Source organism: Wolffia australiana, chromosome 3 (genome assembly GCF_029677425.1).
Source record: "Wolffia australiana isolate 7733 chromosome 3, ASM2967742v1".
NCBI classification, from domain to species: domain Eukaryota; kingdom Viridiplantae; phylum Streptophyta; class Magnoliopsida; order Alismatales; family Araceae; genus Wolffia; species Wolffia australiana.
The window spans coordinates 14,854,092-14,879,044 of NC_135837.1; the positions used below are offsets into that span (position 1 = coordinate 14,854,092).

Genomic DNA, 24,953 nt, shown 5'->3' on the forward strand with positions numbered 1-24,953 from the left:
GTTAGATATCAAGGTTTGAATTAGGATTTATCTTGGCTATTGACTTCATCAAAATATTGTCTCTCCTCATTGTTGTTTCCATTTCCTTTCTAGAATTTTTCTTCCTTAAATTATTTAAGTCCTCCTTAAATGATTGGCTACTATTTTTTTTCATTCTTGATTGAGAGCTCAAAAACGGACACATGTCTTTATAATAAGATAAAAAGTAATAGAGTTCAATAACTATTAGATGTATGACATGGTAGTGTCATCATTTTATGGTCAAATATTAGCTAGAAGATCACAGAGTCTAATGTACTTATCCTGCAATTTAGAAGTTCCCTACCTCAAAGTGAAGATTTATTAATAGACTTTGATGGGTGTGGGAGATGTTGAACTGGTTATCATATTGGGGTGAACACATACATAAAATGCATTTTTGGCAAAACAAATCACAAAAGAGCTACAATGGAAGGGCCAAACATCTATAATATTCAATAGATCATCACATAGTCTTGAATAGCCATTCATATATACTGGAATCTTTGAGTGGCAGTGGTTGATTAATGAAATAATGCAAGATATCTATGAAAATTAAGGAACTGCCAAAAGTTAAAGGGTAATATTCAAAACTAGGGTAATATATTTTTTTCATTGGTGATTTTGAGTTAAACCAATAAATTCATAAAACATGTGCTCACATATAGTAACTCTAGTTAATGATCAGTACGAGCCATCTCCACATGTAACAATGATTGAGGATTAAATGCTATTTAAATGTCAACGAAATAGATGATAGGCTATATACGTAAAATAAGAAAAAATGGGATGAAGGAAATGGAATATGAGAACGTGATAATTAGTACTTTTTGACATGTAATAAAAGGATGGGGTTACGAGATATTGATAAAGGAGAGAGTGGAAATTAAGGATGGAAGACGGAGCAAAGAGATGGAGATGAGATGAGGAGGGGATAAAGAGATGGAGGTAAAAATAAGTAAAAATGAAGGTTTGGTGTTCAAATGAAGTTGAGATGTGGATGTGAGGAGTTGATGATGGTTACAAGGAAATAATAGTTGTAGAATGAGATATGACGATATGCGATAATCAACATTTTTGACAGATTAATATGATGTTATTTTACTTGTTTAGTCGCATTTTATATCTTCCGTATGTGTGTTATCAAACCTAAAATGATTAATCCATTTTCAGAATGATGTTTTGAATTCTGCAAATGTTAACGTATTTGTACGGATTTTTATGATGTCATATTCTGAAAGAAAATAAAATTTGGAGTTGGAATATGATTTTTCCTGATTTTTTTGATATTATGTTTATGACCATATGTTTATATTAATTTACATTTTTTGGCTTTAGATTTGATTTTCAATGAATCATTAATGTATTTTTGGCTTTATTTCTGACGCACCACCTGTCGCTGTTTGATTCGCCAAAATGGTGACTAATAGACTATTCCTACTAATGATTGACATCAACCAATCATTGATTTTCATTATTGATTGACGTTAGCCAATCATCAACTTTGTATCGTTATAATACTGTGATTAGGGATATCATAATGACATGAATGACGAACACAGTTTCCTTGTTATATTAGCTACAACGATGATGTATCCTAAAAAAGGGTGACTTTGTTTGCAATAAATTTGATGTGAAACCAAGGAGATAAAAATTAAAATATTAATTATTTTCTCATTTAAGTAGTCAAAAAATGTGGTGTTGATGATGTGTCATGAGACACATGGAGCACATTTGTACATGTGGAGCTGATGTGTCACTTATAATAGTTTTTTTAAAAAAAATGTGTTGATGTTGCATGTCACACGTGCATTCTCCTTATTATATGAACACCATTATATATGATAACCTACTGTTATTCTACTTTTGTCTTTTTCCTACACGGATACATGGTGTGACGCGAGCCGTTAGATATCTGAGGGTTGTTTTGTCTCTCTCCTTTATCCCTCCAAACAGTTGCATCTATAAATTGAGCTTGAAATCTTTATGAAAAACATCTTTGAACTAACTTTTTCTTAGAGAGACAGATTTTAAGATGGTGAGGTTTTGAAGTTCCATCAAGGTTTTTCTTGGTGCTTTGAGTGTTTGGAGAAGGACAAGAGAGGCTGATCTATATCGGGAAATTTCTTGATTCTGGTGAAACATAGGGATCTAAGGTTAGTCTCTTGCCTTACATTGATTTATCTCTGTCACATTCATTAGTTAGATTAATACCCCCTTTCTCATCACCATCATCATCCATCATCTATATCACACATTAGCTATGTCCATCTCGTTTCTCACCCATTGTCTTTCTCCTACGTCCATCATGCTCCCGGCAGAACCTAGGGATCTAAACCACTATCTTTCCCCCTTTCATTTCTCGATCATCTCCTACATCTACCATCTTCCCCTTACTATGTGCTTATCTCAGTCCCTCATTTCCATTCAATAAATCCATGTCCCCCTGACTACTACTCCCATTTATGGTCACGTCTCCATTAATCATTGAGCTCATCCATCGCAATGCTACCACTTATTCTATGCATATCCCGTATCATCCTACCTGAATCATTCTCTAGAGATACTTAAATTTCTAAGATCCATTCAATGAGGAGATGACCCATACTCATCCACTAGCTAGCATTATTACATGAGTACCGCTTTATACTTTTCATTGATTAAAGTTAAATCAAGAACAACACAATTTTGACCCTAAAATTAATTTTCCAATAAGAGGGGATGAATCTAACCTATTATCAATGATAAAGAAGATACATTTTAATTTGAGATAACTCACCTTATGTTCTTAGCCTATCCACTTCTATGTTGTCTCTCCTTAATCACCCTAAGAAACCAATAATTCATTGATGGATCCTCAAAGCTCACTCTCTTTCAATCATCCTACCCAAATAGGAACCACATGAAAAGATAACTTTTACAAAGATTGACACGTCATCTTAAATATCTAAGGGTATGGAAGACAAGAGGGGAGAAACAAGAAGATGCCCTCAAGATTTTAGTCAGCTCAGCCTTCTCGATCGTTAGACATCAAGTGTTGAAGCTAAATAAACAATGGCCATTGGTTTAAATTAAATATTTCCCTCTCCTCATCAACGCTGCCATCGCATGGTGTTTAGGGTTTAAAACTTAAACTTTATGAAGATTCTCCAATGATTGGCAAAGATTTCATTATGCTGTTCTTGATTCACGACTAGAAATCTGACATGTGCCCTCGTGAAAAAAAGACAAATAAAATGAAGGAATTAAATAGTAAGCGTGTGATGTGATAATGCACCAACACAAGCCACACCCACATGTTTTTTCCTCTTCTTCCATTCACGTATATATGTGTGAGTGCCACATAGTACACGTGTGCACCATGTGTATGTGTGGTGGAACTCTTTGTGCAACTCTTGGTCAAAGCCACAATAGTTGAGCATCTTATCGCATTAGAAACTAATGAAGTAATGATTGGACTTTATCAATCTCTACAAGTATATTCATTATGCTTTTAATTTGTTCCTTTTCATTAGTCTGCATCACCCCTACAATTTAAAAAATAAGACTTTCTCTGTCAATCATTGCCATTATGGCATCATGATTTACAATGCCATAATGATACCTTTTTTGGAATGACAAGCTGCCATAATCATTGCAAAGTGATGGTTGGTCACCATTCAAGAATCAAATGGCAGAACATGGAACAATATTAAATCCAAAAATTTTAATTAATTCATAAAAATTAGAAATGATAAAAAATAAGCTGGATATTGTTGGGTTTTGGTGCTTTGGTTCAGTCATAGAAAACAAGTTTTTGATGCAACAAAAGCTATTTCTGATTCAGAATTGATCTATGAAATTAATAAATTTCATGAACCTTATGGGAAACTTGTTCCAGCCTTGACTTTCTAATTTTGAGATTGTTGTGAAGTTATTCATGTGCCCCCCCTCTAGAAGTGTTCGTGCAATCACATTGCTCTTGGATCTCCACTTCTTATTCTCCAACTCTTCTTGAAAATCTTGAAAACCTTCTCACCATGAAGACTATCCTTGCTTGAGTGGAGAAGCAAAGAGAATGGAGAAAAGGGGGAGGACAGGCTAGATCTGGCTGGCTTGGATGCCTGAAATGGTTGCCCCTTCCTCTATTTATATTTTACTAAAGTTTTACTCAAAAACCAATCAAGTAAAATACATTCACTAATGCTCCGATGATTTTATGTGTGTGATGCTCTAGGCCTATGTATCATTATATTCAATAACTTTTAACGACCCAATTAAAAAATGTTAGCCAGCCTTATTAATTAATTATATCAACATTGGATTAATTAACTAAGTATCAATTTATCCCAATCAATATGTTAAGTGTCCTGCCTGTGAGGTGCAAAGCTACACATTGTGCTCTAAAAGATACCGAGTAGTGTTTTGAACTCTTTCATGGAACCTTTACCATCATCGATTACCGTATATGTATAATCCTTCATCCGTGAGACTCCAAAATGACTTAGAGTATGGTTGATTGTCAAACCCTAATTCATCATTCGATTAGTATTGACGCATAAACGAGACCATTAGAGAACAACTTCTCCAATATTCTCATCTTCCATGAGTCAATCTCCTCTTATACCGAGGGTGGATGATCCCATCTTGACCACTCAATCACCTCTGTGGACTTATTCCTACATCCAAGCTATGACTTGCTTGAATCCCATAATTAAAGACTCATAAGTCGTATTCAAAATATAGTCATCCATCAATGAGATGGCCTTGGTGTTTTAGGTCAATTGATCATTTTCCATCACAATATCTCCTCGATCAATGATCTCCCTAATCAAGTGAAATCGTTTCAAAATGTGTTTTGACTTCTAATGAGACTGTGACTCTTTTGCTTATGTTATTGCACCATTGTTGTCACACAACAATGGAATAGGTTCTGAGATGGAATCAAAAACACCAATTTGTGTGAGGAATTCTTCAACCACACTACTTGGCGGCTTCAGCTGTCGCAATGTATTCAACTTCTATCGTCAAGTTTTTAGTAGTGTTCTGCTTGGACCTCTTTCAAGGTATTGCTCCTCTATTCAATGTCAACAAGAATACAAACGTAGATTTAGTATCATTTGTATCTTATTGGAAACTTGAGTCTGTGTAATAGTGGAGCTTGAGCTCCTTTCCTCCATAAATTAGAAATAAATTCTTAGTCTTTCTCAAGTACTTAAGGATCCATTTCAATGTTACCTAGTTTTCCTTTCTTGGGTTTTCTCCTGCACTTCTGCTGTCGTGCCAGGGCTGTGATGCCACATTCCGCCGCTGCCATGGTCCCCCCCCATAGATTAGAAATAAATTCTTAGCTTTTCTCAAGTACTTAAGGATCCATTTCAGTGTTACCTAGTTTTCCATTCTTGGGTTTTCTCCTGCACTTTCGCTGTCGTGCTGGGGCTGTGATGCCACATTCTGCTGCTGCCATAGGCCTCCACCCAATAGGCCTCCACGACTTGCTCTACTGCCATGCAATCGCGTCTCTATGTTCTCTACCCTACCCATCTTGCCTCGACAAGAGGCCATCCAGCTTGGCCCTCAGGCAGCATGCCCCTACACCCTGTTCTAGCCCCCCCAACTCTATGTGAAACCTCATGGCCACCCATTGGACATGTTCCCCTTCATATGCCTTTACCTATTTGTGCTATCGTGTTTGGGAGCCCACAATGCTCTCGTCCTTATATTGGACATAGGGCTGACTGTGAAGTTTCCCAAGCACCCAACATGCGCGACATATCCCAGCGCACGTCAACACCTGCACCACATGCCCGCCACATGACCTCCGCAACTCCACTAGTCCCCATTGGCGCCCGCGACCACAAGCTTAGAGATGCCTACCCTGAATCTGCCAATGCTCGCCAATAAGCTGGGCATTATGTGTGCTACGTCCTGATGCATGCCGACCATTTTATTACCACATCCCATTGGATGTGCGGTGGCCAACACCTGCTCTGCCTACCATCGTCATATGCTCTCAAGGGCTTCTCCAAACCCAAAGACTCTTGCCATTCCACTTAACTTTCCAGTATTTACCTCTCGAATAGGGAGAGAATTGATGGGGAACAAATTGGGAAGGTGATGATTACTGTAACGGTTGACATCACAAAACGTGATAGAACATAAGAGACCTTTTCCTTTTTTGATAGTTTTGGTTTTGCTTTGAATTCCAAAAGGCAAATGATACAAGCCACCTCCCTTGATGTAAATGTTGGTGTAATTTGAAAAGAGGAATCTTTATTTTAACCCTTGGAGAGGCTTATGGCTCACCGTCGACACCATCGCCGCCATTGTGCCAAACTCTCCTCCTCTCCTTTGCAGCGAGTCGTCACAATCCCCCCTGTCATTATTATCGTCTTCCTCTTCTCGTTCATCGCCATCACTCTCCATCGATGTCCAACATCATTAATCATTCATTTGCTCGAGACTCCCAAATGGCTTAGGGTACAATTAACTATCAAAAAATACTAGTGACTATCTTCTCTAATATGTTCACATCAACTTGGGCATGTATTTAAAGCATCTTCTTCCTCAAGTTAATCTCTTGTTATACTAAGGGCAGATGTTCCCACATTGAATACTCAATCACCTTCGTATACTATGTAATTTAATACTCCTTTAAATCTTGTGATTATGGACTTATATATCACAATCAAAATATAACCAACCATGCACCAGATGTCTTTAGCATCTCATGCCTTAGGACTAGTCGCAAATCACTACGCTAATCAATTTAATTAACATTTAGCTATAATACCATTCAGGAATTCCTAGGGATCAATCCAGTGAACTCATTCATAAAAGAGCACCTACCATTTGTGCTTTGTGTCTCTACAGTAATGGCCTATGTTCATATTTATGAATGTAAGGACTAGTTAGTGATATTTTTTATGAATATTACATTGTCCATCTTGGGTAGCGTTTGAATTTAAATATTCAAAATAGTAAAGACCAATGATAAATGTATTATTATCTCACCATAATTCACCTGGTCGTTGCATGTGTCATAAACATCACACTAGAATACTTATGAATAAATAGTTATTTGAATGTACTCAAGTATGACATAGAATTGTGATTGGCTTGATGACCATATAATATATATCAGCAACCTAGGCAAGTGGTGATGTCAATTGAGTTGTGTAAGACTCATGATCAACTATGAAAGAGGTAGTTGAGTGAAAGGGGCAAGAACACAACAAGGGGCGGCGCATGAGGGATAACTTAGAAGTGAACTCAAGAGGTCGCAAAAGGGGTTCCTATGTGTGAGACTGAATCAATAAAACCAATTCCTTTTTGCTCTCGTGAGATAATTTGGTGGGTCAAATAGCTAACCAAAGTCACACATTTTTCATAGATTTTTTTCTTGTGATGTGGCACAAGACAACAACATGGCGTAGGACAATGCCATGGCACAAACCTATGTTGACATATATTATGAGCTTGGATGGCTAAAGATTTGTGACTGATGAGATCCACATGACTATTGGCTGGCATAAATTCTGAGGCTAGAAAGTATCTCAAAGGTGATGCTCACATAAGTTATTGCGTGAAAATGATGTTATCAATGAGGTTTAATTAAAATAGGAGAGAGAGGCCTCCATCTTTATCCAAGAAAGAAAGCGGCCAGATTAAAGATATATAAATTACAACAATACTTCTGATCCACAGGTGAATCATGATCACTATGAAAAAAAGTTACACCTACCCACATATTGTCATAAGAAGCAAATCAAGTGGTTAGTTGGCTTCTCCATACAAGGAAGAATCCTAGGTGAAACCAATGCGGCCATAACGATCTTTACATTCCTTTTGCTGTCAAACCCCATTCTTGCACCATTTAAAGCTAAACCCATCCAATTATCATGATTAGGGTTTGATGGTCCTGGTCCGGCCTGGGTTTTAACAAAAACATAAACCTTACCTAAATTTTGTTCTCGTTCCGGTCTGTTCTTGTTCAGTTCCCGTCCTGTATGGATCGGTCCTCGTTTAGTCAGGTTGACTGGTCAATGTCAAAGTTAAAGTATAAAATTTATGTTGATGGGTGTGTTACATATCCTTATAACGAGCTTTAGAAAAACTGGTAACGAATGCCCCTTCCCTTCCCTTCCTTTCTTTCCCCCCTCTCTCTCAATCTTCCTCTCTAGGTCTTTCTCCCTCCACAATAGAGAAGATAGAAATGTTAAATAGAGAAAGGTATTGACGGGTTCTTGCAGCACGCTTTCGAAGAATAACTCCTTTACATCAAGTGGGTGCTCTCAGATAGTTAAATATATGGCGGCTATGCTGAGCTCAACAGCAACCTCTCCAGCCAGTTGGATTTAACATTTTTTAGAATATTACAAAAAATAATATATAAATATTTGATAATATATTTCTGGTTTTGGTTCTGCTTGACTCTTGGACCTAAACCTGTCAGACCAATCGATCCACCCTCAAATGGAGCACCTACGAACCTGGTTCGGCCAGGTCAAACTAGTCCTCGGACCTAAATGTCCAACCCCAATCATGATCACCTCACGAAGGGAAATATCTAACTACATGGCTCTTGATTTTATTATTTCCACAGATTTTTGGAACATTCTCTCCTTTTTATCATCTATTTTAAAATACTAGATTTAGAAGTCTTAAACTAAATTTTATTCCACTTTGACTCTCTAAAATTTCCATCTCCAGCCATTCCCACCTTTTTCTCATAACTATGACATTTGATCAAATATGCAAAAAATAACAACAATCAGAAAACTAAACTACCCAGTCACCCTTACAAAAACACAAATGTTTGAAGTTCAGCACTCTACACTGTCAAAATGACAAATTTGATGAAACTTGCCAAGAATAAAAAAAAGTACAAAACTTATTTAATAAAACACGCACAAATATTTAAACAGCAAGCTAAATTTTACTTTGATTAAAATTAAACCCCCCAACTTTAGTCCTTGATAAGTATGTTGAGTTTCATTAAACCTGTTCTTCCCTCTTTCATTCTCGATCGATCGGGGTTGGGGCGCGATCGAGCTCGCACCGGCGAAGAGAGGGAGATCTCTCCAGGAAGAGCAAATCCGAAGAACCCTAGATCGGAGATTGAAACCGGAGCTTCTCCCTTAGCTTGGATCGGAGATGGAGGACGCAGAAGGCGGCCTCAGCTTCGATTTCGAGGGCGGCCTCGACGGCGCCATAGCCAGCGGCCCTTATCGATCTGCTGCGGACGTCGAAACCGCGCCAGAAAGCTCAGCGCCGCGGCAACCTGATGTTGCTGCTGTGCAGTTCGATTCTGGGACGGGCCCGAGCGGTGGTTATCACTCGCAGGGCGGGAGAAGGAGCTTCCGCCAGACGGTCTGCCGGCACTGGCTCAGAGGACTTTGCATGAAAGGGGATGCCTGTGGATTTCTGCATCAGTATGACAAGGATCGAATGCCGGTTTGTCGGTTTTTTCGGCTGTATGGTGAGTGTCGGGAGCAGGATTGCCCTTACAAGCATACGACTGAGGACATCAAAGAGTGTAACATGTATGATGCTGGTCTTGGTACCTTACTTTGTTTGTTTGTTGTTGTTGTTGTTAATCCTGGGCTTTGTACAATGAAGACTGTTTCTCATGCTTGGCGGAAATAATGAGAAAATTTCCCTGCTTAGTTTTTTTCTCCATTTTGAAGTTCGGGTTCTTCGAAAGTTCATTTTTTCTTTGCAATTTTGTGCAAAGTCGAGTAGATTTCGGTCACTGGTGCGAATGTGAGGATTAAGCGTCTGATGAACATAGTGATCATAATCGGCTACCTATTTTGCGTTACCCGCAATTGAATAAATTATACTTGAGCTACAAATAGAGTGGGGATATGAGCCTCTTTCTATTTCGCATATTAGTCAAGTCTTGGGGTGATTCGTGATTAATTTTTTAAGTGACACGAGAATTGGTTTATCATCACTCGTGTATTTAAACTTGCCTTAAATCATCAGTATACTCAAAATCTGACCTCATCTTATTATCAACAGAAGCATTTTGCTTATTGAAAGGCATCAACGCCCGATTCTTATCTGTAAAAGCCCGAATAGATGAGTTCTGAATCACTTAAAAAGTTCTTTTACCTCCTCATATGCTCTGATCTTGTTATGATTTCGCCAGAGTCAGCTCAAATGTTTTTTCACAAAACCCGAGCTCACGTATTCTATGTTAATTCATCTGATTTTGTCATGTTAGGCAGAAGAAACTTAGAGAACTCATACGACCTTATTTTTTCATACTCTGATGTTAAAAGACTGCATTGAAAGCACATTTATGATTATGAAGATATGTTCTTCAGATAAAATCTGGAAAAATCAGAAATAAAACGTCTATTTGAAGAAATTTTCCCCTAAAGGCCTTAATATGTTGCCACTGTTGTGATTGAATGACAGGTATAAACTGGGATTTTGCCCAAACGGTGCTGATTGCAGATACAGGCATGCCAAACTGCCAGGACCGCCTCCCCCAGTGGAAGAAATTTTTCAGAAACTTCAGCAAATGAACTCATCCTTTGGCCCCTCGGGCAGATTTTTCCACGTTAGAAACGTGGGTTACTCCCAGCAGGGAGATAAGCCCCAAATTCCTTCCGTTTCTGGGGCTGTAAGTCAGAGTAACCCATCAAAGCCTATCGCTCCATCAGGGCCGTCCATTCAACTTTCACAACAACAGTTGCCACCACAGCCACTGCAGCAACAGCAGACTGTGCAGCAGGGTCAGCAAATGAGCCAGAATCAGTCTCCAATTCCCCAAAATGGATCGAGTCAGCCTGTTAGAACTGCGCTTCCTCTTCCGCAAGGTCAATCTAGGTGGGTTCTGGTTTTTCCTCATAAATGTTTATGTAATTAGGTAGAGGTATAAACTGTAAAGTTATCTTCGTGATCATATGTTTGGGATTCACATTTTGGATTATAAGCGGGGGTGTTAGAATAAAACCCATTGGCCATGCCGAACATCATTCCGGCATGAATAACATCTGAGTGACACACTGTTACTTATACATATCATATGTTGCTTTCCCGCCTTTAATTTTGTCCAATTTCTTGTTTATTTGTAAAATCCACAATTATCCTTCTAGAACACTTCTTTTCCTTCTTATGTGACGATTTTTTTTGTTAAAATCATAATGACGAGGTCGTTTGTTTAAATTGAGCGTTTGGGTATTCATTTTTCAGACTTGAGCGTTTGAACCTTTTTCTGTGTGTTATTCTGCAATTATTTTATCTAAATCGTTGAGATACGCTGCAAATCAAAGGTGTGGCTAAGTTTGGAATGCCTTCTGTCTAGTGCATAATAATTCTTTCTAGTGTCGTACTGACTTCTTTGAAAATAAAGATAAATTTCCAGCCTCGGTTCACCATGATTCCATTCACTTTCGGCAAATAATGACCTAGAGAACTATAGCGTTCTGCTTGAATCACAACTCTTTCATTTTTTCATGAGTTTGACGTTACAATTAATGCTTCTTAAACTGGTTTGATGTCTTAAAATATGAGAAAAACTAGGTACTTCATAGTTAAAAGCTGTAACCGGGAGAATCTCGAACTATCTGTTCAGCAAGGTGTCTGGGCGACGCAGAGAAGCAACGAGGCAAAGTTAAACGAAGCTTTTGATTCCTCACAAAATGTCATCTTGATTTTCTCAATCAACCGCACCCGCCATTTTCAGGTAATCTGCTGCTTGGTGTGAAATAAAATTTTTTCATACGCCTCAGATAAAATGAAAATTTTATGAAATGTATGTCCTTTGGCTTGTAGGGATGTGCAAAGATGATGTCTCGAATTGGTGGGTTTTTTGGTGGAGGAAATTGGAAACACGCCCATGGCACCGCACATTATGGTCGTAATTTTTCCATCAAGTGGTTAAAGGTATCAAGACAAAAAATGTATAATTAATAATATGAAATATGTTAAATTGTTTTTGAAAGGATGAAATATGTTAGGTATTAACTGTTCTTCTAAGAAAATATTACGTATTAACGATTAAAAATGTCCAGCGGAACTGCTTCTGTCCTTTATCTGATGATACCCAGCTTTCCCTTGAAACGGGTTTCAAAGGCCTTGATATTGTGCTTAAAAATTCATGTGATGATGCTGTTCAACTATTACGGTCCTATCCAGTGTTTGGTTTCGTAAGAGCATCAATCAAGGAAATTTATTTGAAATATTTTGTATACTTCTAACGTTAGTGGGTGCTAATACCTTAAGATTTGACTTTTATTTTGGAGTTTAATGCACCCTGCTATTGTCCATCCTGGAAATTATTTTGAAAGAAATACAATGCTGAAACGAGAGGGATTATATTTCTGAAATTTTCTGTTTTCTAGTTTTTTGAGAGAAGATCGTATCGAGGAGAATTCCAAAAAATTACCCTGATATTGATCCACACTTGACCTTTACCACTGGTTTTCTTCACAAACGTTATGGTTTTGGATTTTTTTGTTGGTTTTTGATGCCGCGCTGGAAATGAAAGAAAAAACCTATATCCTCGGTAGTTTTTAAGGAGCTGTTCACTCATAACAGAACAGATGAATAAATTACTGTAGTACATCTCAGGTTCTCGAATATTTTTTTTATGAGATAAAATCTGTCATAGTTCAGAATGCGTGCTGCTCGCTTTCTCAACTCGGATTATGCCTGAAGTTGATTACTTATCGTGTCGTTGCATGCTTGATTGATAAAACTCTAGTTTCCTATCTGATGTGACGATGCAATTGTTCTTTCTTTGTACTACAACACGGTAAAATTTTCAAATAATTCTGGTTTACCCTCTCTCTATATTGCTGTATCTTTAGCCTTCTAGTAATCTGGACTTTCTCGTGGGAGATTTGATTTTTGGAAACATTTTAAAATTATATCAAATGTCATAATCCCCTGGTATCTCGTTCATCTATAAGCTGGATGTTTCTGTGTTACAGCTTGGAGAGTTGTCGTTTTATAAAACTCGCCACTTGAGGAATCCTTACAACGAGAACTTGCCAGTGAAGGTACTTTCTGGCTCCATTGTCAAAATTTCTAAAGGCACGCATCCGTGCCGGTTTTAAAGATTAGTGATGAAGTAGAAACTGAAGTAGGGTTCAGCAGAAAATGAAGAAATCATCATTGTTTCAACCATGTGTCACGTTGAAATTGATGAAGTTGTCATCATCATCCTACTCGTGAATGAGTGACAACTCATCATTGTCCTCTCATCATTTCAGTAAGGATGAGTAGGCTGGTATCGGCAAGGGAAGATAAGGCCAACGGTGGCAGCCACATCTGCCATGGGAAGACATCCATGTTGGCGATGGCATGAGAGAAACAAGGTGGAGATGGCTGGAGGAGGAGCAGATTTTTCCTTCCATCGTCATCTTCATTGTCATCATTGTCTGTCACAAAATCGTTATCATCATGATCATGTGACAAGTGATGATGATAATTGTCATCCCGCCGCAGATGAATGATGATGAAGGTGAGTACTTTTGTTCGTCAGGGACTGCAAACCTAAAAAGAACATCTGACTAGAAATGGATCAGTCGGATATTGACCTCGTTTTAAGGTGCTAGTGCAGTAGCTTACCTTTTTGGGTACACTCCCATCAATAGACAGCTTAAATTCAACACCTTGTTAATGTCTTTTTTATGCAATTTTTGGGTATCATGATCTTTCTAAATAGGGAGTAGGGTTGTTTTTTTTTCTGATATTTGAAAGATCGGAAGACTGAATTTATCTTTGGAAGATACCTGTGTAATTCAATCAAACTGGACCAGCAGTCCAGCTTTTTTAATACAAAGTGCTCAACATATTGATGAAAAGGGACAAAATTTTGGGATGTCAAACTCAGTGGACGATTATTTCAGCTGGGCTATCGAAGAAATAAATTTTTCTGGTACACAGAAAAGAAGATCATTTCTTAGGACAATTCTGCCCATGAGCAATATTAAATTGGAATGCTGATGTCGCAAAGGGCACACTTTTATCTTACAAGGCGGTGAAATTCATATTATACGAGTTGTTCAGGTTCTAAAGTGACTCAATTTTCTATTAATCATAAGATGTTCCAGCATGTTAGGCTGCATTGAAGTGTTAAACCATTTCTTAGTGTATGACGAGAATATTACCCTGATGATCCAAGCCTCAAAATCTTCATTTTTTAAGGATAAAAAGAGTAATATCAAGTAAATTAGATTCCGCTGAAAAGGAGCTTTGTTCTACCCTCATTTCCGCTTGTGTCTAACTTTTTCTTGAATTTCTTTTTCCTGTGCAATTGCAGATTAGTAGAGATTGTCAGGAGTTGGAGCCGTCGATTGGAGAGCAATTGGCTTCACTCCTCTACCTTGAACCAGATAGTGAACTCATGGTATGGACCCATGTTGCGTTTGAACAATTAAAATTGTACCACTGGATAATGATCAATTTTTTTTCCTATCCTTTTTATTAATTCGCTCGGCAGAAAAAAAAAAAAACGGATTGAAACCTTCATGGAGTAAGATTCACAATATCAATCACCTAGTTCTCTTTAGACTCTTATAAGCTAACGAAAGAAATATGCCAGAGCACTTAAAGAGAACATTGAAAGATCAGATATTTCCTCTGATGGATTCTATAATCTCAATCTATACTCTCTAGGCCATGCTGATCGCTGCCGAGTCAAAGCGCGAGGAGGAGAAGGCCAAGGGGGTGGAGATGGAGGACACTGCGGAGAACCCAGACATCGTCCCCTTCGAGGACGAGGAAGAGGAGGAAGAAAGTGACGAGGAGGACGAGGCAATGGGACCCGCAGCCCGGGCCCGAGAGAGGGGGCTGATGTGGCCACCTCACATGTCAATGGGCCGGGGCGCCCGGCCTATGATGGGTCTCAGAGGCTTCCCCCCCATGATGATGGGTGCCGAAGGCTTTGGCTACGACCAATTCAACCCTCCCTTCTTTCAGCCCTTTCCCGGGCCGAGGTTCCCCGGCATGGGCCAACCGCCGCCCGTCTTCCCTGGCATGATGATGGGTGGCGGGGCCCGGCCGCCCTTCATGGCCAGCATGGCAGCCCCGGGGATGAGCTCGGGACGGGGACTTCGGCCCATGGGTGGGCCCCCCCTGCTCCGACCGCTGCCGCCGCCGCCTTCGTCGACTGGCTCTCGAGGTTCGAGGAGAGATCAGAGATGGCCTGGAAGTGACATGGGTGAGAGACATGATGCAGGGTCTGATCATGGTAGCAAGAGTGACAGTGGTGATGAGGGCTCCAGAAGGTCTAGTAGACATGGAGAGGAGAAGAGAAGAAGGCGTGGGGGTGATGGAGAAGCCTCTGATAAGTGGGAAGTCTCATGTTAAGGAATCGGGTCAGTTTTCCTGTTCAATTTATTCTCCATATAGACAGTTTTGTGGGTCTTCATTTGTGGCTGGAATAATTGTAACTCTAATGAACGTGAGTTAATTTCTTCCTCTGAGGATTGAGGATTTTATAACCTCGGTAATGATGTAAATACTTGCCTTACTTTTTTTAACAAGGAATGTGAAAGAAAAGATCTTTATGAGACTTTATCTGCCTTATCAAAAAGCAACTTGTTTGGAATTCTTTGATAAGACATGCTGGAGAAGCTCAGATCAGAGGGAAATCTCAACTTCAGGGCTCTGCCAGTTTATCTTGTTTAAAAGTTTCTCCATACAACCAACCCTTCGAGGCATGACAGTTCCAAACTCTTAGTAGAATGTTTAAATGCTTGATAACATTTTAATTAAGGAATGTAAAAAACGATTTTTTTTTCTTTGTGGGTGGAAATGAGCTATATTTCTTCGTCTGAGTGACGATTTGGAATCTTGGTATAACGCAGCCTGTGTATTTTTCTAGACTAGCCTTTTAAGAAATGTGGCGCGGGGTGGAGAGAGAAAGAGAAGGTTAGAGAGAGACATGAACGTAGTCACCATTACGGAGGAAATAGATGAACCATGAATTGAGCAGAACTGCTTTATAAAAACCAGTCACTGATTACCAGTCGATGCCTAGGTTCCTTGTAAGAAACAGCTCATTAACATAATGAACGACGGAAGCCGATGTGGAGACATACCTTTTCATGTGTACCCGGGCCGTGGCCTCTGAGATAGAGAGAGAGAAATACGTCTCAGAGAAAAATTAAAATGTGGAAATGGTAAAGAGATAAGTCTCAGATGAGAAAAATGGTATTTGGATATGAGAGAGATGTATGGAAACGAGAGAGAGAGAGATGGAAATGAGCGGGATATGATACTCGGATCAGAGGAAGCAGGGGAATGAGAGATATGAGATTAAAATATGAAAGATATTGAAATGAGACGGAGATGAAACTCGGACCAGAGAGTGGCATGAAAGTGAGAGAGATGAGTCTCATCTCTCTCTCATTTTCATACCTTTCTCTCTCAATTCCAAATCTCTCTTTCATCGTAGTCTCAGTCAACGTATTCTCATGTATGGAAACGGGAGAGAGTTTTTTTTTTGAAAGATAGCAAATGGGAGAGAGATGAGACTCAGATCAGCGAAAGGTGTGGAAATGGGAGAGAGATGAGAATCAGATCAGAGAGGTATGGAAATGAGAGAGAGATAAGTTTTAGATGAGATTTATGGAAATGAGAGAGAGATGAAACTCAGATCAGAGAGAGATAAGTCACAGATGAGAGCGAGTAGTCGAAATGAGAGAGAGATGGCGTGACGACTCACCTTCTTCATTGAGTTTCTTGAGGAGTTGAGACTTTGAAGGAAGTGCATACATTCCAGCAGCGACTGCCTTCCTAATGACCCACCCATGATGCGGCGCAAACACTTGGGCATAAGCCACTGATGCAGGATCTCTCAGAGAATTTCCCCTGAAATTTAATCCTATTTAGAAATCACAAGCTCTTTGTTTGTAGTAGACAGTAATGATCAAATCTCAGAAAGTTGACTGCCCACCAGTATCCATCTCTTTATCTATTCGTTTATCCATCCATCTGCTTATCCTTCTCTCTTGCAACCGTCCGTCTCATAAATTTAATGGCATCCATCAAATGATTTACTCAATCATGACAATTTACCAACCCAGTTATTCGTCCATACATCCATCCCATCAACCCATCCATCGATTTTCTGAACCATGAAGCCATCTATCCATATTGGACCTGAGGTTATGTAATGTTTCATTTCAAAATTTACGTAATGCTCCAATTCTCCAAGTTGGCCTATTTTTCTGCCCAAACTTTTATCTTGGGTTCTCCATCCATCCCTCTACCATTCAACCCTCCATCTTTCCAGCCATCTGTTATAATCCCCAACCCCTCAGACATCATTTTAATTGCCGAGAAGTATTGCATCAAACGATGGATAATCAGAGCAGTGATGCCTACAAATTGGGACTTCAAACGCGGGGTATTTGACACAGACAAGGATTTCCTTTCAGTTTTTCTAATCTTGGAACCAAAATGATCAAAAATTGTTTTCCAGAAAGCCATCCAGTGCAGAAAAAAAAGAAAATGAAACAGGGAAAGAGTCCATACTCAGAAACCAGAATCTGCTCGAAGAGGACCTTGACCATATCCAGGCCTCGCTTAACCCTAAGAAGGTTTCGGGTGTGGCTTCCGGCCTTCCGCACCGTGTCCTGATCGATGTCTAACTGAAGCATCGATTCCAGAGTGGCTATCGACTCCGACGCAGACTTCAAATCCTCAACCTGACGTCATTCCCAAAATCATAATAAAAGAAATCGAACATTCAATGTCATTTTCTAAGAAGACGAGAAAAAACTTAGATGGGCTTCTTTTGACCTGTTTCACAGTTCTATATTCATGTTTAGATCTAGTGAATGTCATAAAACGGTTCATCATGGGTGGATCATACATCGCCGCCCATTTCATGTTCAAGAGATTTTCAGGAAGTTTGATCTCACAAGACCAGAAATAAAAAGGAAGAATTTTACTTGGAATTAAGACCGTTCAAAATGGTCGCAGGTTTTGATGATTTCACTGTGGAATTATCATAACTGGAAGAGAATATTAACAAGCCCTTGCGAAAAATCGGAGAGCAGTCCAGAAGAGAAAGTCAACTGTAAACGGCTAATTTTGCTAAGTTTACTAAAACAACATCTTTATTTTCCAACGATTACTTTAACGACAAAGTCGTTCATTCTGAATGTATTGAAGGCAAAAGATATGAACAGTGAGATTGATCGCTGCCTTCAGAGTTTTTCCCCTTGGCGTTGTCGATTAAAATTTCTAATACAGTAACACGGGAAAAAAATAACGGAGCCAATAATAAAGCCTAAAATATGAATGCATTGAACATTACGGACAACGTAACTGATCACATGAAAAGAAGATAAACCGAACCAACGCGACATTTCCGAAAAATCAACAGCTAAATCCGACTTCAGAGCTAAAGCTCTTCCAAACTACCTAGGATTCACTATAAAAGCAATGCTCAGCTTTGGATCAATAAAACTCGAAACCCATAATTTAGGAAGTAGCAGAGCGGACAAAAACCTCCCTGATTACCAAGTAAATACCTCTAATGAAAAAAATCATTCTAGAAAGATCAAAGAGAACTGGATAATGCGATCACAGATGGAAAAAACGGACCTTTGCAACGTAATCGAGTTCTGCAAACTTAAATGCGATCCCGAGGCAGCCGAAGAGGAAGGAGACGAGGGAGCATGCTCTTGAGAAACGGGTCGCGTCAAGTCCCCGGCTTTCTTCTTGCCCTTTGATGCTATTTATAGCGAGATCAAGCTCGTGGAACGCCTCTGCTATTCTCTTCAATGGCCTTTCCTCCGCTTCTTCTCCCATGCTCGCGCTCTCTCTCTCTCTCTCTCTCTCTCCCTCTCTCTCTCTCTCTCTCTCTCTCTCTCTCTCCCGAGGAAGAAGAACAAGTACAAGAACAAGATGATTATTTTGTAGATAACCCATTGAGATATTGAAAAATTGCTTATCAAATCCTCAAAAAAACTCGGCTTATTAATATTGTTCTCTCTCTATGTCTACAAATAGTATTTTAATTTTATCTCTCTCTCTCTCTAACGTCAGAAATGGGAGAAAAAGCCTCTTTTACGGGTTTTGATAATTTTTATAGAAGAAAATAAATTGAAATTCATTCTTTAAGTCGATATCTCTGTCTGTATATATTAGTATTTGTCACTGCACTTATCCTCTTAACTTGGTTTCATGATTTTAATCTAAAAAGATTAATTAAACATGGATTTAATGTTCCTCCCGTTCTGTACCCAATGGGTGAGTGTTAGAGTGAGACAGAACAAAAAACAAATAAGGCTCTTTACAGTGTGTGAGAGAGATACATGACATCTCCCCATGTCTCCCAAGTCAGTCATTTAGAGAGAGAGATGGTTAGAGAGAGAGAGAGATGGATGACAAAGGATTAATTATGGTAACATATAAACCAGAAGAGAAAGAAATCATCTCACTTCCTAGAGCCATGTAGCCATCTAGAGAGAGGTATTCATGGTGTAGAGAGATGGTGTATGTGCATGTAGAGAGAGATATTAGGAAGTCTTTATAACCAGCCTGGGTCTAGAACAGAAATAGTAGATATATAGATATAAATACATGACAAAGGACAGTGAAATTTCCCATTCCACTTTGTGATGACGATGGGTCAGAAGCAAAGCCACCTTCTCTGTAGATTAACAAAAAGGAATATTATAACCCTCCGCCATGATAGATATGTTTGTTGACAAAGCTTGACAAAACAATAAAACAATAGGATTCGGTATAATTGATGGTGTAATTTAATTCTCCAGTACATTTTTCCTGTCTGGTTTAAATTTGGGGGAATTTTTCACACTAAATTAAATCTACTAAGCACTCATCATTGCTCCATTTCTTTATTAGATTCAAGAAAAAACAGAAGAACAAAGAAAAAGAAAGACAAAATAAAAATAAAGTAGAAGAAAAGAAAAGGAAGAAAAATGATAAATACATAAAAAATAAGAATGAAAGGAGAGTAAGAAATAGTAAAGTTCAAATAAAATACAAAATAAATAAAAATAAAAAAGTAATACAAAATTAAGAAAAAATAAAAAGAAAAAAGTTAATGAAATAACACAGGGAGAGTAAGTTAATAAAAATAAGAATAAAAAATATAAAGAAAAATGATAAAAATAAAGAAAGAAGGAAAGAAATAAGTACATAAAAAATAAAAACAAAGAAAAGGTTAGTATATAGAAAAAATAAGAAAATGAAAGCGGAAAAGGAAAAAAATAAAAAAGAAGATAGAAAAAAAGGAAAAATAAAAAACAAGAAGATGAAAAAGGAAAAAAAAGGAAAAATAAAGAACAAGATGAAAAAGAAAAAAAGGAAAAATAAAAACAAGAAAATGTAAAAGAGAAAAAAGGAAAAATAAAAAACAAGAAGATGAAAAAGAAAACAAAGGAAAAATGAAAAAAGAGAGGAACAAAAGAAAAAAAATAAAAAATAGAAAAATAGAAAAAATAGAAAGATAAGAAAAAGAAGAGGAAATATAGAAAAAGGCATACCCTCTTCTTTCTGAATTCATTGGTCTGGGCATTTTTGTAATCTCCTTTCTCCCTGGACGTGGAGGTGCCGCCCGTTGACTTTTTCTCGTCTCTGGCCTTGTTGAAAATGACCGTAAAGCCCTCCGCCGAGGCAGGATTGTTCACATCCCATTCCCCGAATTTCGGTAGAGGGACCCCTTTTTCCTGCTCCATTAATGACGTCATATTTCAACCGGGGGAGGGATATGATTTTCACTAGTGTTTAAAAGATGATTATCTATGAAATTTTCTCAAATAGGAATATAATATTTCTGATTAAGGAAATAGACAAAGGATAACAAACCCATTCTTTCTTCTCTCACTTTCTCTAGAAAATATGCGTTTTCTTATTCATTTGCTATTCTGTGGAGAAAAGAAGGATATATATATATAAATGATATTTACGTATAAATTATATAGTCAATGTTCGTATTGCCCTCTCTCTCTCTCTAGAAACAATTCCAATTGCTAACCGACAACAGGGTCACAAGCACAACGGGATCAGACCCATGATATACATCACATATCCAGAAAGTATTCATACTGTTCACTATATCTCTCTCTCTTAAAAGAATTCATACTGATATCCGGCGACGGAGTAAGAAGGAGATCGGACCCATGATATACATGATCTATTACTATATCTCTCTCTCTTAAAAGAATTCATGCTGATATCCGGCAACGGAGTAAGAGAAGGAGATCGGACCCATGATATACATTATATATTACTACAGACCCTTTCATTTTGTTGTCTCTCTCTAGAAAATTTTCATGATGCTATCCCACAACGCAATACAGAGTCTGTTCCTCTTGTTTTTTTTCCTCTCTAGAAAGTTTCAGGTTGCAATGCAACAACGGAATAAAACACAGGAATCAGACTCATAATATGCATAGATTATTTATACATCTACAGATCTTCATATTGCTCTCTCTCTCTCTGTGGTATTTGCAGCTGACATCTAAAACCATGCAACGTGAATAGAAAGGAAACAAAGGAGATTGGGCAGTCTCACCGAAGCCATGGCAGGGCCAGCCTTTGAATTCTTCAGACGGCGAAGAACGACAAATGAGAAGGAAAAAGAATGAAGAGGTAAAGAGCGAGGGAGATAGAAAGAGAAGAGAAAGAAAGAGAGAGAGAGATAAGGCAGAGAGATATGGGGGAGAGAAGGAGAGGTAGACAGAGAGAGAGAGAGAGAGAGAGAGAGAGAGAGAGAGAGAGAGAGAGAGAGAGAGAGAGAGGGAGAGAGAGAGAGAGAGAGGGCGAGGGAGAGAGAGAGAGAGAGAGAGAGAGAGAGAGAGAGAGAGAGAGAGAGAGAGAGAGAGAGAGAGAGAGAGAGAGAGAGAGAGAGAGAGAGAGAGAGAGAGAGGATGTCTGAATTAGCAGAAGAGGAGAGGGGGGGGGAGAAGAAATGGACGGTGGGCGTGAAGCAGGACAGAGAAAGACGGGGAGAGGGAGGAAGATAGAAGAAAGGGAAAAATAGAAAGCATAACAAGATAACATCTCCTAACCGTGAGACATCGCTGGCCTTGCTTGACCAGCTTAGGACCCCAAAATCTCATTCTCTATGTTGTAAACGGGTATAAGAATAAGGTAACTGCCAGAGTCAATTGCTGTGCATTCATTTCTCTTGTCAGTTTCCGGCCCCGGTTTCTTCTCTTTACCAACGAATAAAAGAATAATAGTTTTGGTCATCTGGTCAGAAACCCAAAGCTGAGAGTTAGTGTTTGATCAGGATATCCACATGCTGATCTCTACTTAAGATGTAGGGGACTTGTTATTGTTTTCTTCTCTTCACCAACGAATAAAAGAATAAGAGATTTGGTCATCTGGTCGGAGACCCAGAGCTGAGAGTTAGTGTTTGATCAGGATATCCACTAGCTGATCTCTGCTTAAGATGTAGGGGACTTGTTATTGTTTTCTTCTCTTCACCAACGAATAAAAGAATAAGAGATTTGGTCATCTGGTCGGAGACCCAGAGCTGAGAGTTAGTGTTTGATCAGGATATCCACTATCTGATCTCTGCTTAAGATGTAGGGGGCTTGTTATAGGTTTCTTCTCTTCACCAACGGATAGAAGAACAAGAGATTTGGTCATCTGGCATGAAACACTGGGTTTGCGTTGATACGTGTTTCCCAATTTTTTCACACTAGAGGATCAGAGATTGGGTATGTGTTAAGTTTATTTCTTTCAAAAGAGACCGTACCCGAAAAATTTCTTAGGCACATTTGGCCAACGCCTTGTATTCTTCTTCCATGCTTGATCTTGTAACAGTTGGTTTCTTTTTGGACACCAGGAAATGAGATTTTTGCTATTATTTACTAGGAAGACCCCCATTGATCGTCCATCAGTGAAATTTGCTACCCCATCTGCATCATTCAATGCATCCGCAGTTAAACATGATTTTTTGGGAATAAGTAACCTGCATAAGATGCTTCCTTTACGGTAAAGAAGCATATGTTTTAGAGATTACGAATTGCTATTTGTTGGTGAGTGAAATTCTTGGCATGCATTGTTCACTGCAAAGTTTATGTCTCGTCGAGATTGGAGGGAACCAACATTTTGTCTGTATAGTGTGCCATTGATTAAACTATCATTGTTAATCAATGATTTTGATAAAACACACATAGTACGAGAAGGTTTACAATTTTCCATAATTGAAAATTTTTAAATTGAAGCAATGTAGTTTGATTGAGAAAGAATGTACCCCCTACCATGTTTAATGAATTAAGTTCCTAAAAAATAATGTGCAGGTTTTAGATCTTTGATAGAAAATTTAAAACCTAAATTATGCACAGAATTTTTAATTGCATACGTATTTGGACACATTATTTAAATACCATCAACATAGATTAGAAAAAAAAATTTTGATCATGCTGAAGTTTAAAATATAAGGATGCCTGCCTTGAACCCAACAAAGCCAAGGTTCACTAGATAAGAAGTTAACTTTGTAAACTCAGCTCATGGAGATTCTGTGTCCATAGAGTGGTTTCATGTGATGACATACAATATATAAAGTTCTGTCTTGAGATTTTGAATTGCTATTCAAAGGTCCTGTCCAGTAATAGGTAAATGATTAGATATTTATACCTCTGGTTTGAACAATGAAGCAGTGAATGTTTCAGGAACCGTAATTGATTGAGAAGCATTATCTTTAGGAGCATTATTGGTATTATTGAATACATCTTTGTTTGAGATGTCTATGGATATCATGGATATTATAAGTGTCATTAGACTCTTTTGGATTAGACCCAAGTAATCCAAGGCTCGTTTTTATGTTCAGAAGAAAAAGGAAAACTATCTTCATATAAATAACATGAAGTGAAATAAAAAACGTACCTGTGTGTAATGAATGGCACTTGTAACCGATACACATACAGCTATAGCCCAAGAAAACACACCTTTCAGATATTGTTTCAAGTTTATTTGACCATAAAATCTCAAGTAAGGATAAGACAAACAACCCAAAGGTCTGAGCAAAGAGTTATCTGGTCAAGTTTAAAATAAAACTTTATATGGTGATTTATACTCAAGAGTGGGCTATCATACAGTTAAAATAAATTTAGGAGTAGCAACAGCTTCATCCCAGAAATTTTTAGGCAAAGATGATTGTTGTAGTGATAAGTACAGTTCTACTATTTATCCATTTGTTTCGGGGTATGGGGGCAAGATACCCTATGAACAATCCCTTTGGTTTTGAGATGGGCATGTAGGCTTGGTACTCTCCACCCCAATCCAATTGTAGACATCATACTTTAGTACTTAGAACCAAGTAGAGCTCAAGTAGAAAGACAATCAAATTAGTACAAAAAAAGAGCTTAAGGACTATAAATTATGTTTTTATTATAAAATCATATTGATTTAATTTACTGAATTTAAATTTATGAAGAAATTTTAATATAATAGTGAAAATATTATCCTAAATTTGGATTTTAAAATTTAATTTTAAAGTAAAAGGTAGAGAGACTGGAGCACTTTTGACACTCTAATGGCTTCTGGTTGATGCTCCTGCAGCTGTTGGCAGCAGATTGGTTGTGTCTTGTGTCACTCTAGTAGTTGCACAATCTATGGGCATGCAGCCAGAGGCACAAGCTTGAATTGCAAGGGTATCAAACGTACAAATGATGTGGTTGCTAGATTTCTTTCGCAGTTGGTGCAAAGTGGCTGGTGGATGCAGGGGAAGTCAGCTGCATGGAAGATGCTCGATACGGTATACCATTAAAAAGACACACATGCACCCAATAATAGGATACACACATTGTGAGTGGAGCTTAGAGTTGCGACAGATGATGTCAGATGTGTTTTAGTGGCTTATCTTGGGTGCAGATGATGTATGAGGTGAATTTTTTTAATGGGATTTGTTTGAGATATTTCTTAATGATATGAGGAATATATCGAAAACATAATATCAAGGAAATCAAGGAGGGAAATTACACAAACCTTATTTT

General features: G+C 38.3%; 2 protein-coding genes across 2 annotated transcripts; one reads left to right on the forward strand and one right to left on the reverse strand.

Moving 5' to 3' along the window:
- Positions 1 to 8,999: 8,999 nt before the first annotated feature.
- CPSF30 (cleavage and polyadenylation specificity factor 30) lies at positions 9,000 to 15,535 on the forward strand. Its single transcript, XM_078572664.1, has 7 exons — positions 9,000 to 9,542; positions 10,426 to 10,839; positions 11,536 to 11,698; positions 11,788 to 11,898; positions 12,948 to 13,016; positions 14,282 to 14,368; positions 14,638 to 15,535. The coding sequence occupies exons 1-7, from the start codon at positions 9,154 to 9,156 to the stop codon at positions 15,328 to 15,330; spliced, it is 1,926 nt and encodes a 641-aa protein (XP_078428790.1). The 5' UTR covers positions 9,000 to 9,153; the 3' UTR covers positions 15,331 to 15,535.
- Positions 15,536 to 15,923: 388 nt separating this feature from the next.
- Positions 15,924 to 18,860, reverse strand: ACD11 (Glycolipid transfer protein (GLTP) family protein). The gene is made up of 4 exons (XM_078572665.1): positions 18,580 to 18,860; positions 17,503 to 17,675; positions 16,691 to 16,836; positions 15,924 to 16,092 (listed from the first exon to the last, which is right to left on the reverse strand). Exons 1-4 carry the CDS (start codon positions 18,784 to 18,786, stop codon positions 15,986 to 15,988), a joined length of 633 nt encoding a protein of 210 aa, XP_078428791.1. The 5' UTR covers positions 18,787 to 18,860; the 3' UTR covers positions 15,924 to 15,985.
- Positions 18,861 to 24,953: the final 6,093 nt, after the last annotated feature.